The sequence below is a fragment of the Rhinolophus hipposideros genome (assembly GCF_964194185.1).
Source record: "Rhinolophus hipposideros genome assembly, chromosome: 4".
Taxonomy (NCBI): Eukaryota; Metazoa; Chordata; class Mammalia; order Chiroptera; family Rhinolophidae; genus Rhinolophus; species Rhinolophus hipposideros.
The window spans coordinates 99,268,093-99,286,374 of record NC_138050.1 but is presented as its reverse complement, the minus strand read 5'-3'; the positions used below and the strand labels follow the sequence as shown (position 1 = coordinate 99,286,374).

Below are 18,282 nucleotides of genomic sequence, written 5' to 3'. Positions count from 1 at the left end.
ATGGTGAGAAGGGACAGATACTTTACAATAGAAAATACTCAAAACATAAATAAAAGTTTGAAACATAAGATCCATAAATCTGAGAATTTTTTTAAATGGAATTATTTATAGCAAGAAAAGCTTAAAGATCTAGTACCTATCTAGGAAATGCAAGATTAGCAGATAGAACATGTTGACCAGCTTTTGTCCATCTGAACCAACGATAAAACAAGAGAAAGCAAAACTTTATTGAAGCACAAAGCTCTTTGCTTTCATACAAGGAAGAATTTCCTGCCTTGAGAAATGTTAAATATTTAATGGTGTTACTGTATTACGGAATTCTTTGGAGAGCAAATAGATACTTACTTCCTCAAACAGGTAGCTGTAGCCCCATCTATATGTAGAGCAGGAACTAACTGGCTCCTCATGATGTTTCTCAGCCTAATCAGTCCATCTCCAAATTATCTGAGTTCCGACTGTGCTCAGCCTTGTGATTCAGTTTCACCAGACCTCTTGACCAGTCAAAAAATCTGTTGCAGTCACCATGTACCAAAATTAATTCAAAATGGATCAAAGACTTAAGCATAAGACCTGACACAATAAACTGCATTGAAGAAAACATAGGTACTAAACTTATGGACCTTGGGTTCAAAGAGCATTTTATGAATTTGACTCCAAAGGCAATGGAAGTAAAAACTAAAATAAACAAATGGGATTATATGAAACTGAAAAGCTTCTGCACAGCAAAAGAAACTATTGACAAAATAATGAGGCAACCAACTGAATGGGAGAAGATTTTCGCAAACAGTTCCTCTGATAAGGGGCTAATATCCAAAATATACAAGGAACTCATGAAACTCAACAACAAAAAAACAAACAACCCAATTGAAAAATGGACAGAGGACCTGAAGAGACATTTCTCCAAAGAGGATATACAAATGGCAAATAGACATATGAAAAAATGCTCAACATCGCTAATCATCAGAGAAATGCAAATGAAAACCACAATGAGATATCACCTCACCCCAGTCAGAATGGCTTTCATCAACAAAACAAATAGTAACAAGTGTTGGAGAGGCTGTGGAGAAAAAGGAACTCTCATACACTGTTGGTGGGAATGCAGACTGGTGCAGCTGCTATGGAAGGCAGTGTGGAGGTTCCTAAAGAAATTACGAATAGAATTACCATATGACCCAGCAATCGCTCTCCTGGGTATCTACCCCAAAAATATAAAAGCATTTCTCTATAGAGACACGTGTACGCCAATGTTCATTGCAGCTTTGTTTACGGTGGCCAAGACATGGAAACAACCAAAATGTCCTTCGATAGATGAATGGATAAAGAAGTTGTGGTACATATACACAATGGAATACTATCCGGCGTTAAGGAAAGATGATATAGGAACATTTGTGACAACATGGATGGATCTCGAGAGAATAATGCTAAGTGAAACAAGTCAGACAGAAAAAGCAGAGAACCCTATGATTTCACTGATATGTGGTATATAAACCAAAAAGAACAAGACAAACAAATGAGAAACAAAAACTCATAGACACAGACAATAATTTAGTGGTTACCAGAGGGTAAGGGGGTGGGGGGTGGGTGATGAGGGTAAAGGGGATCAAATATATGGTGATGGAAGGAGAACTGACTCTGGGTGGTGAACACACAATGGGATTTATAGACGATGTAATACAGAATTGTACACCTGAAATCTATGTAAATTTACTAACAATTGTCACCCCAATAAAATTAATTAAAAAAAAAAAATCTGTTGCAGATGACAAAATGAACACCTTTTTGTCATTTCAGAAAACGGGGAAAATAATCTCTATGTAGCTACATGCAATCCTGTTTCCTTGCACTTTATGGATATGGCTGGGAAAACTGGCTACTTTGTGGACTTATTTGACATCTTCCCAAGAACGGCCAGTGGAATATGGCACCCTTTTGTGACAGTGGCGCCCCTGGGAAATCCCCTCAAGGGTCAACTGATTCTCCATGAGCAACAGGTAATGCATCCCAGGCCACTTACATGGTACAATTATGCCAAGGGTAACTTATGTGAAGGAAAAGGCAAAAATGATTTGCAACCTGTAACTGAAAATATGTGCCTTCATAAAGATTTGGGGGAGGGGCTGGAAGGAGGGAGGATCCAGGGTTGCATTTTATCAGTACCACAGAGACAGGCTAATACCTGCCTTTCTGCAGACTTTGGCATGCCCTGTAAGCCTGGAAACATGTAGGTCAGGGTTTCTCAACCTCAGCACTATCAGCATTTAAGGCTGGATAAGTCTTTGTTGTGAAGCTTGCATTCTCTTTGAGAAGATAGACAACAAACAAGTAAACCAACAAATAAATATGCCAGTTTCAGGTAGTGATAAGTACTGTATAGAAACTAGGTAGTATCCTAGGGAGTGATGGGAGTGGCGTAGGAAGAGTTGGGAGGGTGAGCAGGATTAAAAAGAGTGCTGACATATTTCCTCTTAGGAGATGACATTTTATCTGAGACCTGAATGGCATGGTTTATGCAGAGGAAGCCATATAAACACACTGAATAGAACTGTCTTAGTCCATTTAGACTGCTATAACAGAAAGACCATAGACTAAGTGGCTTATAAACAATAGAAATGCATTCTTCCTAGTTCTGGAAGCTGTGAACTCCAAGAACAAGGCATTGGCAGAGTCGATGTCTGGAGAAAGACCACATCTTACACAGCCGATTTTCGCCGTCACCTCACCTAGAAGAAAGAGTGAGGGATCTCTTTGGGGTCCCTTTTATAAGGGAAACTAATCCCATTTAGGAAGACTCCACTGTTATGACGTCATCACCTCTGAAAGGTCCACCTCCTAATACACTGGGGCTGAGGGTTTCAGCATATTTGTTGAAGCAGACCTAAACATTCAGTCCATTGTAGGAATACAATGAGATCTTTTCATATCCAATGATGGTCAAGTTCATCCACCAGTACTATTCTGACATAGCAATAATGAAAAGTACAGGTGCCCAGAGTCAGGCTAAAGATAATTCCAAACAAAAGGTAGAGATCAAAAGACAGGCTGTGTCTCAATTGGTGAGAATTCTAAAAGTCTAGGTTCATCTGTACCATGCCAACAAAAAGGGATGTAATGTTTTGTATACCTATTATCCACCTAGTGTCTACCACCTGCTATACTAAGCATTTTATTCATTCAACCAATATATCTCATATGCCTACTATTGGAGACACTGCAATGAACAAAACAACAAAAAGCCTTGTCCTCCAAAGCTTACGTTCTGGTGCAAGAAGATAGACAATAAACAAAATAAATATTAAATTGTATATTAAGGTAGACGATAAGAAGCAAGGGAGAGTAACAGAAGGCTGGGAGGAAGAATGCCATTAAAACACTGTGGTGGGCAGGGATCCTTTGCCTGAGAAGATCATAGTTAAGCAAAGACCTGGTGGAGGTGAGAGGAGAACAGGAATCTGGAAGAGGATTCCAGGGAAAGGGAACTACTTATAAGTTCAAAGGCCCAGAGGCTGGAGCGTGCCTCTTCCTCTTCAACACGTGTGGTGGGAATGTTTGAATGAGGGGAAGAGTATTGAGAGGAGAGGTCAAAGAGGTCACTTAGTGGGTTGGGCCAGGACCATGAAGGAGAGGACGGGGAAGCCAATGGTGTACAGCCTTGTAGGCCATTGTAATGTTCTGGGCCCTGACTCTGACTGGAATGGGAAGCTGTTGGAGGGAGTGGCATGATCTGACAGATATCTTGAAAGGATTTCTCCAGCTCCTTTTTGGTGAATAGTCTGGGCTAAGGCAGAATGGAGACTAGTTCAGAGATTTTTGCAGTGATCCAGGCAGGACATAATAGCAGTTTGGAGGAGGATGGGGGTCGTAAGTAATGATGGATTCTGGATGTATTTGGAAGGTAAGACCAACAGGATTTCCTAATAGATCAGATGTATGGGGTGAGAAAGAGTAAGGTTGAGTTCGGCTTCAAGGTTTAGGGCCAGAGCAACTGACAGTATAGAGACACCATCAACTAAGATGAGGAAGGAATCTATTTGGGAGAGAAGATTAGATGATTGATTAAATTTTGGAAATTTATCAGATATCCAAGTAGATGAGTCTGGAGTTTGATGGAGAGATCACAACAGGAAATATAAATTTGGGAGTCACTGGCATACAAGGCATGAGGCTGAAAGAGCTCACCAAGGGAGTGAATGTGGGTAGAGAAGAGAAGTGTGAACCCTAAGCCCTGGGGCAATAAAATGTTAAGAAATCAGGGAAATGAGGAGGAATTAACCAAGGCAATTGAAAATGAGTGGCCATCCAAGTAGGTGGATAAACCGGGGAGCGTGGTATCTGGGGAGGCAAGGGATGAGTGTCTGAAGGAGAAAGATCAGTTGTTAAATGCCGACAATGCGTCAAGTAAAAGATTCCATACATTATCCCATGTTATTCTTCCAGCTGCCTCACCTGTATAGCTAGCTATACATGTGAGGAAACTGAGGCTCGGGGAATTTCAACAACTTGCTCAGCAAGTACATGGAATGGGACCCAGCAGAGTTAAACTTGACCCATTCACTCTCACTCACTTGACATACTTGGGGAAAAGAATAGTCTGAAGAATTAAAAAATGTTCATGATAGGAAAATATTAAAGAAATGCAATATCATTGCTTGAAAGAACTTAAAGTCACGGTGAGAGTAAAGTGTTACCAAGAAACAAAACTTTTATTTAGACTGTGTCTAATCAAGAGGAAAATATTTAATAAGTTCCATGTTTCCCCAAAAATAAGACCTAGCTGGACAATCAGCTGTAATGCGTCTTTTGGAGCAAAAATTAATATAAGATACGGTATTATATTTATTATATCATATTATATTACATTACATTATATTATACCCAGTCTTATATTACAGTAAAATAAGACCGGGTCTTATATTAATTTTTGCTCCAAAAGACGCATTAGCGCTGATGGTCCGGCTAGGTCTTATTTTCGGGAAAACACGGTAACATGTCAGCAATTCGCTGCGTAAATAAGTGAAATTTAACTTTAGGCTTTGCCTCAATAATTATCATAAATTCTGAGTTAATAATTTTTTTCTGGTTTTCAGATTTCTTTCATTTTTCACTTTCTCCTAGAAGCAGAGTTATGAATATCCAGATATTGCTTCTAAAAGTTTATTTCCAGCACAGTGGAAAAAGGGTTTTATTCTCTATCGTTCCAACAAAATATCAATGCCATGAATTGAATTCTATAGCCAGAACAATCTGTCATAAAAAATGCATGATATCTTGGTGATTCTTAATTCAATAAGCCAATTAAATTTGGATAAGAATCTAAATTTGGAGTATTTATTCATACAGTCCTGCCAAATTTTTATTCATCAAGTTAACAGTCAAATTTATATATACCAATTCTTTAAAAGATTTTTAGGTTCTTACCAAGTATTTTATTTTCTCAAAAGATGCAATTGTTTGGTAACATTGCTGATAATACTCTGTTCACTTACAACGACTTTCATCAAGTTAAATATGTTTTTCATTGTACAGATATACTTGAATTCCATATAGCTAGTGCTTTGCCTCCTGGCATTCTTGTATGTCACCCCGACTTATCCCTTTTGACCAGTTTCAACAATTTTCCAGAAAGCTACCTCGGCACCCTGAGAAGATGCGTACTGCTATCTGGATACTTCTGTTCTACCTGTGGTCTAAACTGCCTCCTCTTTTCCCCGAGACAATATCTTAGCCTTCTATCTCATGTTATGGCCCTGGCAGGATGTAAGACCTCTTTAATTCCAAATAAAAAGCATGCAGCTGTAAAATTGAACAAACAATAAGTAATTCTAATGCAATAAAAAAAAAAAGAAATTAGTGCACTGCCATCCACTCCTCCTTCCCCATTCTGCCCTAACTGAAAACGGAGCTGAAATATTGCAAAGTACTTGCATCCATTCATCTCTCCCTTGTCTTTAAAAAATAAAGCTTTGCATTTCCCTGGCTAGCTTAAGGAGTTGTTCAAAAGTCCTTGCTAAAATAAAATCTTAAGTGAGGAAAGGGAAATTTCTCCATGTCTAAAAATAAAGCGCCAACCCCCACCCCACTCCCCACCCCCACCCATGAGATTGCTTATTACATCTGTACAGAGTTTAGAATTTCAGATTTTGGGACATTGAGGTCATCCAGAGGTTACTTTTCTCCCAGTCAAATACAAACATAATAAAATTGCTCCTTTGCTTCTCCTCCCTGCTCCCCCTTAAAGGAGTGCCAAAGCCACAGTTACTTGTACTCATGTGTGACGCAAAATTCTATTTTTAAACTCAGACAGAATATATCATTAGTCATTTACAGAAGGAAACCATTAACTTCTAAAAGGATGGAGCAACAGAACGCCTTCATGTTGCCAATTGCTTCTAAAATGAATTCTAAATACAGCAATAGCTGGAAATATATGTTTTCTGTCACTTAGAAAGATACAGTTTTTCAGTTCACTTAGGCCAAGTTATGAATATATAAGTATTAGACCCTAAAAAGGAAGAAAAATGCAAAACTGTACTAACTTATTTTTCTGCTTAATATTTGTTTAATCATCTGCTTATTCTTCTGCTTAATCATATTTTGGAATCAAACATTATTTTTAGGACTTTCTTTGCTTAGAAAAGTTAATATTATCCCAAATCGCTTCTGTGCTAAGAATTCATATTAATATTGTAATACTTATCTTACAAGAAAGAGTTCCTCCTTTAAAAAACACTTATTCAAAATAGATTTAATCTAGAATGGAGACTGTAAATTTTTAACTTATTAATATGTTTTCTTAAGAAAAATTTTAAGGTATCACTATCTGTTTTAATCTTTCAAATGCCAGGAATAATACTTCTTTATGAAAGATAATTTCAAAAAGAGTATTCCTAACACACATTCTTCATGGAGAATTGCACTTGAATAGTGGACTCTAAGGGTGATGTTTGTTGAAAAATGTAAGGTTTATCAATATGTTGAGTAAAATTTTTTAATACAGCCAAGATTAAGTACATAGAGTGAAGGAAACTGTGATAGGAACACTAGCTTAATTCTTAACCACTTCAATAAAATTAGCTAGTAAAATAAATTTGAAACCACCTATGAGGTTCCAGATGAATCTTTGATCTTTTTATGTTTCTTTTCATTTCTCTCTAACTGAATTACATAATAGAGGATAACCATAATAGATGGTTAATTCATCATTATACTCTCCTTTGTGCTTTAACTATCAGCTGCTCAATAAACATTATGGGAGAAATGAATGAACATTTCATATTCTGTTTCCTAATTTTTCAAAGTATATTAATTCTTTGGGTACTTTGTGACTTAATATTCCCCAAAGGAAGTTCTTAAAATGAAAATTTCATAATGGTTAGGATAACTGGAGGAGTCCCAAATTTAAAACAGAACAAGAAAGAAAGAACAAAAAAAAATGCATAAAAGTGAGGCCTAACAATTTTCTGATGCCTTTGGCAAACCTGTTAAAAGTCTTTAAATTTTAACTAAAAATGCCAACTTCTTTGCATCATTTAAAATATTTAATCTTTTCTGGCTTTCTCAATTTTAAATTCTGATTTCATGTGTTTCAGCTCATTTCTTTTAATGCTTAAGGTTTATTTAAAAATTCTTTTTCTTGAGAAACTGCTCCTAATTACTAAGAGATTACTTCATTTGCATAGCTGATTAATAACGCTGCAGAAATCCCTTGTTTCTATATTATTACAGCGCCAACTATGAACGTTCTTCAAGCTTAGTGAATTTCAAGATGAAGAAACATTACTAGCTAGCTTCTTAGGGTCCCTGATATTTTCTTGATAACCCATCTTGTACATATTTTCTGAATTGAACCTGAATTTGTGAAAAGGATTAATTTAATTATTTTTAATTATTAATTTTAATTTAACTGTGTACAATGTAAAAGTTTTCAACAGGACAGTCTTTAAGGGTAATTTTGATAAAAGTAAATGGTCTCTTAAAAATCATTAATCATCGTAATTTTATCATGACTACGTAATAAAACAGAATCATGGTTAAGCTAGCCTATATTTAGAAGGGGATGGTTTTAAGACAAAATCTTCAAAGAGAATACCTTCTGCATCACATCACTAGAAACATCTTCATAAAACCATCTAATACTTTAAATTCTGTGTGAAGGAAAACCATTTGGTGTCTTCATGGTGTCTCTTAAGTGTTTCCATATTGTCGTCTTCCCTTTGGTTTATCATGATAACCCTTACTCCCACGTCGCCAAGAGTCTTCTGCTTTTAAGAAAAGGAACAAATCCTGACCTCTCCCCTGTTCGCTTTACTTCCAGAGTAATATCATCCTACTGTTAGATACCACTGGCCGAGCCCTTCGTCATCTCATCCTCCCCTCAGAAGAGGTTACAGCTAAGAAACCTTCCTGGTGGAACAAGGAAAACACTGTAAGGAATACACACCTTGTCCAAGATGTGTGTCCTACCAAGGATTTTCTAGAGCTTTCTAACCATAAAGATGCATGCCTGCCCATTCTTTTCAGTGCTTTTTGTTGATTATAATGCACAAGGGAATTCTATTACGCCCTTGGAGATTTTAACACAATACAAAGAGACACAAATACACATATCATTAAATACCAAAGCTTCTTTTTGTATCCATCATACTCAAATGAAAACTTGTCAGACTGAATTCATAACAATAAAACATTATGAGCTATTTGAGTATGATACTCATAACACATTCCTAATCATGCAGTCATTTTAACTTGTTTTCCAGATGTGCATTTATGTTTTGGACTTCTATGATAAACAACTCGATTGCACCTACTAGATAAATAAACATTTTAGTTTATTAATTAAATTAAACTAGTAAATAAACATTTTAGTCCAACCCAAGAGAATTATTCTGCTGTCCAGAAAAAGGTAATAGATATATAATAAGGATAAGCATACTTAGGTCTTAAAAGACCATGAAAAAAGAGATTTTTTTTTAAATGTCAAAAATGTATACAAATCTAAGAAGCAAAGTATTTCCTATTCATATATGTTATGGTATAAATTCCACAGTTAATCATCCAAAAGCACGTTTATTTCTAACCAGTATTTGGCATTATTTTGAACAATTCTAAAGATGTTTCAGTATGTACTTTACAGTAAATTTTGAAATATGTTTTAGTCCATGTTACCATGAGGCTTGGAGCAGATAAAGAGGTAGCTTCTCTGAGAATTACATTTTACCTGTTGAAGAACTTTTTTTTAAGGCAGAGCAGCTGAGGAGACATGACTGCATCTGACACATTTAATGTGACTGTTTTGTTTTGTTTCATGTTTAGGAAACGTATAAAATGTGCAGAGAATTTTCGCACCAAAACTGGCTGGTATTCTACAAAGAAAAAGGGTGAGCTCTTGGTTGTAGAAGAATTAAACTAGACTCCTTATTTTGCCCATTCTGTTTCCTCTTTTCGTTATCCTTGTTTATTGTAAAACTAGCATAACTTAATCATAAATGTTTTACTATAAAACGAACTCATCCCACGTTGTAGAACATTGAAACGTAGACATCAGAAAACACACTGCTCGCAGTCACATGATCGGCCACGACTCTCATGGCAGCCACCACTTTCCACTATTTCTTTTTGTGCACACCCTTACATAGTTCACAATTTTGTATATTCATTTTCTCAATTAACATGTTTCTAAGTTACATTTAGTCTTCAAACCATTCTTTGTAGGGTTGAATCATATATCCTGAAATGACTGTTAGTCAGCTATTACCCTCACCATTTCCTTTCAGATAGTTCTCTTCTCCTTTTGCAGGAACAGCCTGACTGTGCTGGATGTTCTAGAAGGGCGAACTCATACCATCTCGCTTCCCATCGACCTCAAGACAGTTTTTCTTGTTGCAGAGGACAAATGGCTTCTGGTGGAGAGCGGAACCAATCAGTGAGTGGATGGCTGTGCCGCGTGTCTCGTGGAGGGCGCTGTAGCTTGACCTTCCTTACTGCGTTTCCCCGAAAATAAGACCGGGTCTTATATTAATTTTTTTCTCCGAAAGACGCATTAGGGCTTATGTTCAGGGAGTGTCATCCTGAAAAATCTTGCTAGGGCATATTTTCCGGTTAGGTCTTATTTTGGGGAAAACACAGTATCAATTATCCAACATCCTGACTGTTCTGTCTTTCTTTGTCTGTCTTTTAACAACTTCTGAATTTGGCAGCATCTCCATAGGTGAAAGTTAAAACAAATTGGGGGGAGAAAATGACGATAAATTACATGTCACATCACAGAGTATTTATAAAAGTGTTTCAGAGGATAACATCGAAATTAGCAGTAAAAACACAATGACTTTCATGTATGATCCATATTTCTTTGGGCTTTTTCCCATTAGCACATTGAGAACTCAACTGTTTTCTTGCCAAACTAGAAATACTTCACAACAGATTTTCAGTTTATCCTCTCGTCAAAGGGCCAGTCTCCATCATAGAGCTATTGCTTTTTTGTGACCTCACAGAATCCATCTCATAGAAATTTCTTCTTCATTTTGTCTTGCATGTTCTTACTTGGTTATGTTTATGCTTGTGTTGGGTCCCCTATTGGACTGTACACTTCTTAATGAAAGGGACATTATGTGCTCTTGGCAGAAATAGGGTGCATAGTAAATTTGAGTCCCCCCTCCTTCATGCATTTCATCCACTAGCTAAATGCAGACTTTCTCTGCAACTCTGCTGACAAGCAGAGGTAGCCTGCTGCAAAAAGGTTTCTGGCTATTAATATATCCCCTTTACAGAAGTCTTAAAAATAAATACATCAAGGGGATTACAGTGGTGAAGGCCTCTGTCCCTTAGCTGGTCGCAAATCAGATGTCAGACTCCCACTTACTGACTGATCAAACAGCCATGATAATAAGGTGTGTCTCATGAGCGTTGGTTTTTCTTTTATATGCAGGGTTGGATTTTTAGTTCACATGTATTGCTGCATTGTTATTATGCACTGCTCTTTAGACACAGTGTCAAGAAGTTAGTTGGTAATTCATGATGAACTGCAAATTATACTCAGAATATAAAAAAGAGTTTTTTTTAGGGGGACTCTGATTTTTAGATTCTAATGATTGTTTTCATAATTATTAGAAAAAGAAAAACTTTTCACTGAGATGTTTTATTTGTTTACAGAAAATACCTTTTAAGTAAGCCTGCAAACATCGAATCTGAGGAGAGTGGTGTTTGCCAGTTATATGTGTTGAAAGAGGAACCTCCTAGCTCAGGGTTTGGAGTTATACCAGGTAAATACTGTGTTCTTTGTGTTTATGGCCGGATGGGAGCATGCTTATATACACACTGTCCTCTAGAGTCATTTAACAGCAATAATATCAACATATGTTAAATTTATATTAAAAGTATAAATGTAGTCACTACACTAGAAATAGTAAATAAGAATCTACCATCTATTAAGTTCTGTCTTTAAAACTTTTTTAACCGACAAATCAGAATTTTTGTATACATGTAGGTTTCAAGTCTATTTTAGGATAGCATCTTTTCTTTTTTTTACACAGACCATCAGGTTTTGTACTTAATTCATCACAGTTTTGGAGAAGTGAATAGCACTTATTTCAAAATCTAAAACATACCATTGCCAACACTGGAGTAGGTCAATTTCATGTCTTTTCTGCAGGGTGCTATCAATGATAATATTTATTGCTAATAAAATTTTGAATTCTGTAAATACTTGAAATCACTTTGAGATGATGAGTTGATCATAAAAAAAGCAAAACAAAACAAAAAAACCCTGAGTTTTCTCAGACAGAAGGCCATGAATGTACTTTAAAGTGCTTTTCTGTTTGAGTTAGTGAGAATGAAATCTTGTAAAAATTAATTCCTGGAGCATTTTAGGGGCATATGGTAGCTAATGTTTTTCTGACACTATTCAGAAACAGATTTCAGCATTCCTCATAAAATTTCAAGTGATCAACTGTCATCTGAAAACCTAAGTTCAGCTGTGGGACAAAAGATTGCCTCTCCCAACCGAATTCTGTCAGACGAGAACAATTACGCTACAGTTGTCGTTGGTTTCCCAGATCTCATGGTAAGCATCACTGTTTTTAAATTATTGATGAAATATTTCTTCTCCTCAGTTTGGCCTATAATCAAGAAGCCTATTTGAGGGGGTAATTAAAAATGTAATGATTTTCTCATAAACATTTCAGATCAACATTCTGCTTTCCAAATCAATCAATGTGTATTATCTATATGGTCTCATTGCTTTTTTTAAATTACCACTTAAAGTATATACAGTTATATATTTTAGTAAGGGAAAGCCATTATTCTCCATACATGGGAGTTCATGTGACACAGTTAGATACTTAACCGACTGATGACAGTGATTTTATGCCATGTTGTCTCGATGTGTACTCACACAGTCTATCAAGAAGAACAATTTGAGATTAATAAAATAACGTCGTCTAGAATTTTTTAAAGTAAAATATGTCAGGGTCTCATTACTGTAAATTAAAATTTTCAACACTTACGAACATCAATTCACGTTCCATTGAGTTTTGCTCTGATTTATTGTATCTTTGCAGTATCCAGATTATACTAGAAATGCTGATGGCCTCAACTTAGTTTGCTTTTACATGGACCTTTCTGCTGTTATTTACTATTATCATCTGTAAAGAGGCTGTTTGTAATTGACTTCAGGTGAAACTAGGCACCATCTTCCCCTGATGGAAATGTGGGAGAATGAAACATAAAGGTTATTTCAGTCCAAGTTGCCATCTAATAACCTTAAATGTAGCTCTGTGTGTTTTGAGTACACATATACTTTTCATAATTTCCTTTGTAACTTTTAGATGAGATGATAGACTCATTTCAAGATAAAAAATATTGGTTCTCCTTGGTAGTACACCAGTCTCGCATACCTCAAAATTTTAATGTATTTAATAAATATGAGACTTTTGAAATCCAAAACCCAGTGGATAATATGTGCCATAGAACTTTGCCATATGTCTTCCTAATTATCAAGTGACAATCATTTTCTGTGGTATTATGTAACTGAAAATGAAGCATGTTGTTGGAATACAGTATCTACAGCAACCTTGGCTGAATGAGATATTTATGTGCTTCCTACAATGCTTGCTGCTATCAGCAGAGAAAACACTGGAGCTATTTTTCTGAAGGTAGAACTATTTATAAAATTGATCCTCTGATTGAAGCGATTAGTATAGAAATATAATGTTACTATAAAAGGGTTAGAAAGTAAAGGCTGAATATACGGCAGTGTGTGTATTAGCTCTATAGAAACCCTTCATAGCTTGTGACCGTGTTAAATTAAAAGCTCTATCCTCTGTATTTAGTATGGTACTCACCACATGTGAATGTTCAATGAATTTTTGTATAATTAAGGATTAGTCAGTTTGGCAGCCTTTCAGCATTTTATGATAACAATCCTATTTTTAGGCCCCAACACAATAGTCAGGCACTGCATTATTCTAAACTCTTTCATACATGATAATTTTCACAACAATTCTACAAGGTTTTATAGATGAAGAAACAGAAACAGACAGGATGTATCCCCTAGGCCACGAAGATTATGAGTAAGAGAGCTTGGGTTTGGACTCAAGTGTGACTGACCCTCAGACCATATCCTTTCTGCTTTTATGTGAATTTCTTTTGATTCTTCATGAAACTATCAACAAAGTGTATGTCACCTCTTAACTTTCTATAGCATTATCAGAGGCACCTAAACTATTATGAACTTATTAAAACTTTCTTACCCTAATATCAAATGCCTACAAAAACCTACAGCAATTATCATCCTCAATAATGAAACCTTAAGAACATTAGTTTTAATATCAAGAATAAGACAAGGGTACCCACTATCAACACTTCTATTTAACATTGTATTGAGCGTCTCAGATGTGATCCATTAAAAAAAATGATGAACTGAATTTTATGAAACTGAAAATTTAAGTTCTGTAAAAGGCATTGTTAAGAGAATGAAAAGACAATGTACAAGCTGGGACAAAATATTGCCAAATCACATTTCCAACAAAAGACTTGTATCAGGAATATATAAAGATTTCTTAAAACTCAAGAGTAAGAAAACCAATAATTGAATAAAAATCTTTTTAAAAAATGGGCAAACAGTGGCCCAGTGTGAGATGTCAGAGGTCAGAGCTGAGCAGGTGAAAAGAACATCTGTGATGGGGGAGGGAGTAATCCCTGGTGATGGGAATCAAGTCCAGGCAGGCTGAACATGGTGTCCCGTGAAGGGGCAGCCTGATGTGCAATGTGGGAGCCCAAGTAAGGTGAGGTGAGCGTCCGTGCGTGGGCAGAGCCCATTGTGGACCTTACCGTAAGTAGACTTATGGTGCTCCCTTCTTAAGGTGTATAGATGTCGAGTCACTGTGTGGTATACTTGAAACTAATGTGATGTTGTACATCAACTATACTTTAATTAAAAGGTGCTAGTAATGTTCTATGTCTTATGCCAGATAGTAGATGAAATCGGTGTTTGTTTTATTTTTAAACTAACTATGTTGTTGTTTCCTCCTCTTAGTTATAATTTGTTTCAAGATTAAAAATATGTTGCATCTTCACAATGTCTGAAAATTATAATTATTTGTGAAGCAGCTATCTCCTGTACAAATTCAAAAAGGTTAAGGAAACATTTACTTTCTTATACTTATGAAATATAAGCTTACCCTGGTATCTGCTTAATGGGCTGCATTATAACAGTGATGCTGAATCTAGTTCATAGCACTTCAGTGCTTTAATCTCTCTTCTTTTTTTCAGTCACCAAGTGAAGTTTATTCTTGGAAACGGCCATCATCTCTGCACAAATTAAATGTCACTGATACAGCATTCTATGGAAGAAAGAAGAGAAGTGGAACTCCAAAACAGAGCAATTGTGTGACCCTTATAGATACTAATCAGATTGTCAGGATCTTGCCCCCAGGAGAAGTCCCTCTAAAAGACATCTTCCCGAAAGGTAAGCAACTTACCAATTCCTAACTTACGAGGTGTTAAAGGCAGTTTACTTTCGGTGTGGGTATTTAATTCATCATCATCATTGTATATTTATAAACCTAAATAATTCTAACAGAGTCTGGTAACTATAAAGACCTATATTCGTATGTGCTCAGAACGTTTTCACTCAACTTTTCACATTGTGGGGCTGTTGCTGTCAGCACTCATCTTCATTTGCGTAACAGTCTATACAATAACGCTGCTTAGGACAGTTTCTCAAGGAGACTTTTAAAAATCACTAGAATATTAGGCATAGAATACGGAGCCTGACTTTTGTGTTCAATTCTGTACTGGTGTGAAAGTAACCTGTGGTCCTTCGCAGAATGTGAAAGAATTCACAGACTCAAGAGGAATAGAAGTTCAAAAGTTTATTTAAGAAGAAAGGTGCCAGCAGAGAGGCTGCCAGGGAGAGAGTCTCAAGTGGACAACTGCACCTAACTTTAGGTTAGCTTTTTCTTGTATAGGAAAGGGTAGGTAATTTTTCTTACAGCAGGAGATGTGATGTATAAACTGAGGTCATTTGATTGACATGTGCAGGTTATACAACTAGTTTCTTTCTGCATATGCTCTTACCCATGATGCATACAGAAAAACCCACGGGGGGCCAAGCCTTGATGTCATTTTTATTCTAATTATATTATAACGAAGCTGGAGTTCAAGCTGAGGGCAGGCTTCAGTGATCTGCGCAGGTGTCAAAAACTTGATTTTTCTGCTTGAACCTTGTTAGGCACGGCTGGAAGAATGAGTCGCGGGAGACCAAAATTGGTCTATTAGAATTTATTTGGTGTGTTTGAGCTACAGGAGGTCAGGCTAGAAAAGACGATCACCCCTCGGAGCAAAGAGGGGTGTGGAGTTTTGTAGGAGAGGGTAAACTAGGCTGTTCCCCCTTCAGTGCTTCAGGGGGTTTTCGTTGACAAAGGGTTTTAGGGCCTGACCGGCTAAGCCCTCCAGCTCCACACTCTGGCCCCAGGTCGCTGTCTGGACTGCCCAGGCCTGCCCCATCACAGGCCCCTAAGAGATAAAGCAAGGCAGGAGCAAGACAAGATGGCTTTTAAGATAAGGTTTCTGCTCCTGGCCTAAATATGGCTTATCTCCTTTTTCTAAGGATGTTTCACAGGAAGATGTATCTCTAGGGACAGAGTTTGAGTGGTCCCTAGGGAGGAGGTCCCTAGGGAGGAGAATATAGGCCTGGGCAGTGCCACATGGGCTCACTTTTATTAACTCTTTTTCTGCCTCATCAAATTCCTGTGATGGAAGGCCAGGAACTAATGCAGACTGATTCACTTATTAGTGCTCCCAATATCAACTTCTATTTATTACCATGTGTTTTGTTTAGGGCTGCAAATCATGCTGGGAGACTGAGTTTGTTTCTGCCGACAGTTCATTTAACACAGGTTCACTGCAGGAATTTCACAAGCCAGTAGTATATAGAATAATGTCTCTTAATAAGCTAATAAAGAAATATCGTACTCCAAACCAATGATAGATTAATCACACTGTTGTTTCAGGCAAGGGGAGATGAAAGAAAGAAAGTCCAAATTTAGTTGATGGGTACCTTTTCTACAAGAGACTGCTTTAACCAAGCCGACTTCCAGCCACCAGCACAAACACAAAAGTCCCTTGTTGCTAGAGCACGCTGCTAGGGAACAGAGGCACTGGTGTTGGCAGACAAGATGTTCATTCTCCTTGGGCAGCTGCTGGTAAAAGATTCGCCTTTACCAGGGTGGAGCTGATGCCACAGAGGCCTTCAGAGATCCATTTAGATCAGCAAATGGTTGCCTTGCCAAGACCGAACACTCTTGAATAGGTCCTCACAAATTCTGGGTTTTTATTGTCTAAATGTCCCTTTCTCATCATTGCTTCTCATCATTGTTTTATTTGATAAGCCCCCAGCAGGGCCCCTCAGCATCTGAGTGCTGATGACAACATCCTGACACAACTTCCTTCATTTGGATATCAAAACAACTTTATTTTAACATCAACTTTTTCTTTTTGCCTTCACCATAAGCGAGTGGATGAAAACTTCGCTTAAGTCATAATCAAGTAGATTTGCGATCGTATCAACCAAGACACAACTGCAGAAAATACGCCAGGTCCTGTGCTGATCATTTTTCCTTGTATAAATTCATTGACCCTTCAAATCCCAGTTTTATGGTTACTGTCCTCTAACTTATATGCAGGGACACAGAGAAGTAAGGTAGCTTGCTGGGGGCCCCCGGCCAGTGGCGGGCAGGGCCCAGGTGTGCACGGTCCTCCAATCCCTCGTCCAGAGCTATTCTTACTGAAGCACACTGGCTTTCATTACGTGGGTAATTATGAAAGAATTTGATCATTGAGCCACTGATTATTATTTGTGTCATAATGGTAATGATATGTCGTCCTGTGTTTACGTTCGCTGTATTAGCATGGACTTCGGAAATATAATGCAAAAGATATAGTAACAATCTATTACTAGGTTTGAAAAGTCCCGGTTACATGATAATATTTAGAATTAGTTCCTTTCACATAAATCACCTTAAAATGTTTTTTATGGTGGAAGAGGCAGGTAAATGAAGTGACGATCGCAGTACACTGCTGTGATAGGAATATTCACAAGGTGATACATAAATGCAGAGGGGAAGCTTACAACCCAGACTGCTGATTATGAGCTGACTCTTGAAGGATGAGTGGCAGTGCGTCAGGTGAAGGAACTGTTCCAGGAAGAGGGAACCCCACAGAAAAGGTACAGGGGCATGACAGAGCATTCCAGAAATTACAAGAAATTCTGTACCAGAACTTAGTGCACCTTCAGCCTCCCAGACGCCTGGGGGTCAGCCCTGAAACTCCTCCCTCATCCTGCACACCTAATCCATCATCAATCACATGTCCTGTTGATACGGTCTTACAGGTATATCTGGTATCCGCCCACTTGCCCACAGTTCTAGTGCCAACCATCCCAGTCATCCTGCACTGGAATATTGCAATAGCCTCCTGACATGTTCCCTCTTCCACTCTTTTCCCCTCCCCCGGTTCTCCACACATCAGACAGAGTGCTGTTTTAAAGTACACGTTTGTTCTTAGCAAGGTCCAGTTTACATACACTAAAATGCACCTGTTTTGATGTTGCAGTGCTGTGAGTTTGACAAATACATACAGTTGCGTAACTGTCACCACAACCGATACAGAATAGTTCCATCTCCCCCAAACCTCCGCCATGACACTTGGCCATCAAGCCCTCAATCCACCCCTCCACCCCCACTGACCTGATTTCTGTCCTTATTGATTTGCCTTTTCCAGAATGCCATA

General features: G+C 37.5%; 1 protein-coding gene across 1 annotated transcript in view; it reads left to right on the top strand.

The window, feature by feature from the left end:
• The window catches only part of VWA8 (von Willebrand factor A domain containing 8), a 298,600-nt gene that overhangs the window by 182,240 nt on the left and 98,078 nt on the right, over positions 1-18,282 (top strand). The window contains exons 29-35 of the mRNA XM_081046044.1: positions 1,792-1,991; positions 8,312-8,422; positions 9,310-9,374; positions 9,794-9,919; positions 11,146-11,255; positions 11,901-12,055; positions 14,764-14,959. Coding sequence (XP_080902170.1) covers positions 1,792-1,991; positions 8,312-8,422; positions 9,310-9,374; positions 9,794-9,919; positions 11,146-11,255; positions 11,901-12,055; positions 14,764-14,959 — 963 coding nt within the window. The remainder of the gene's footprint in view (positions 1-1,791; positions 1,992-8,311; positions 8,423-9,309; positions 9,375-9,793; positions 9,920-11,145; positions 11,256-11,900; positions 12,056-14,763; positions 14,960-18,282) is intronic.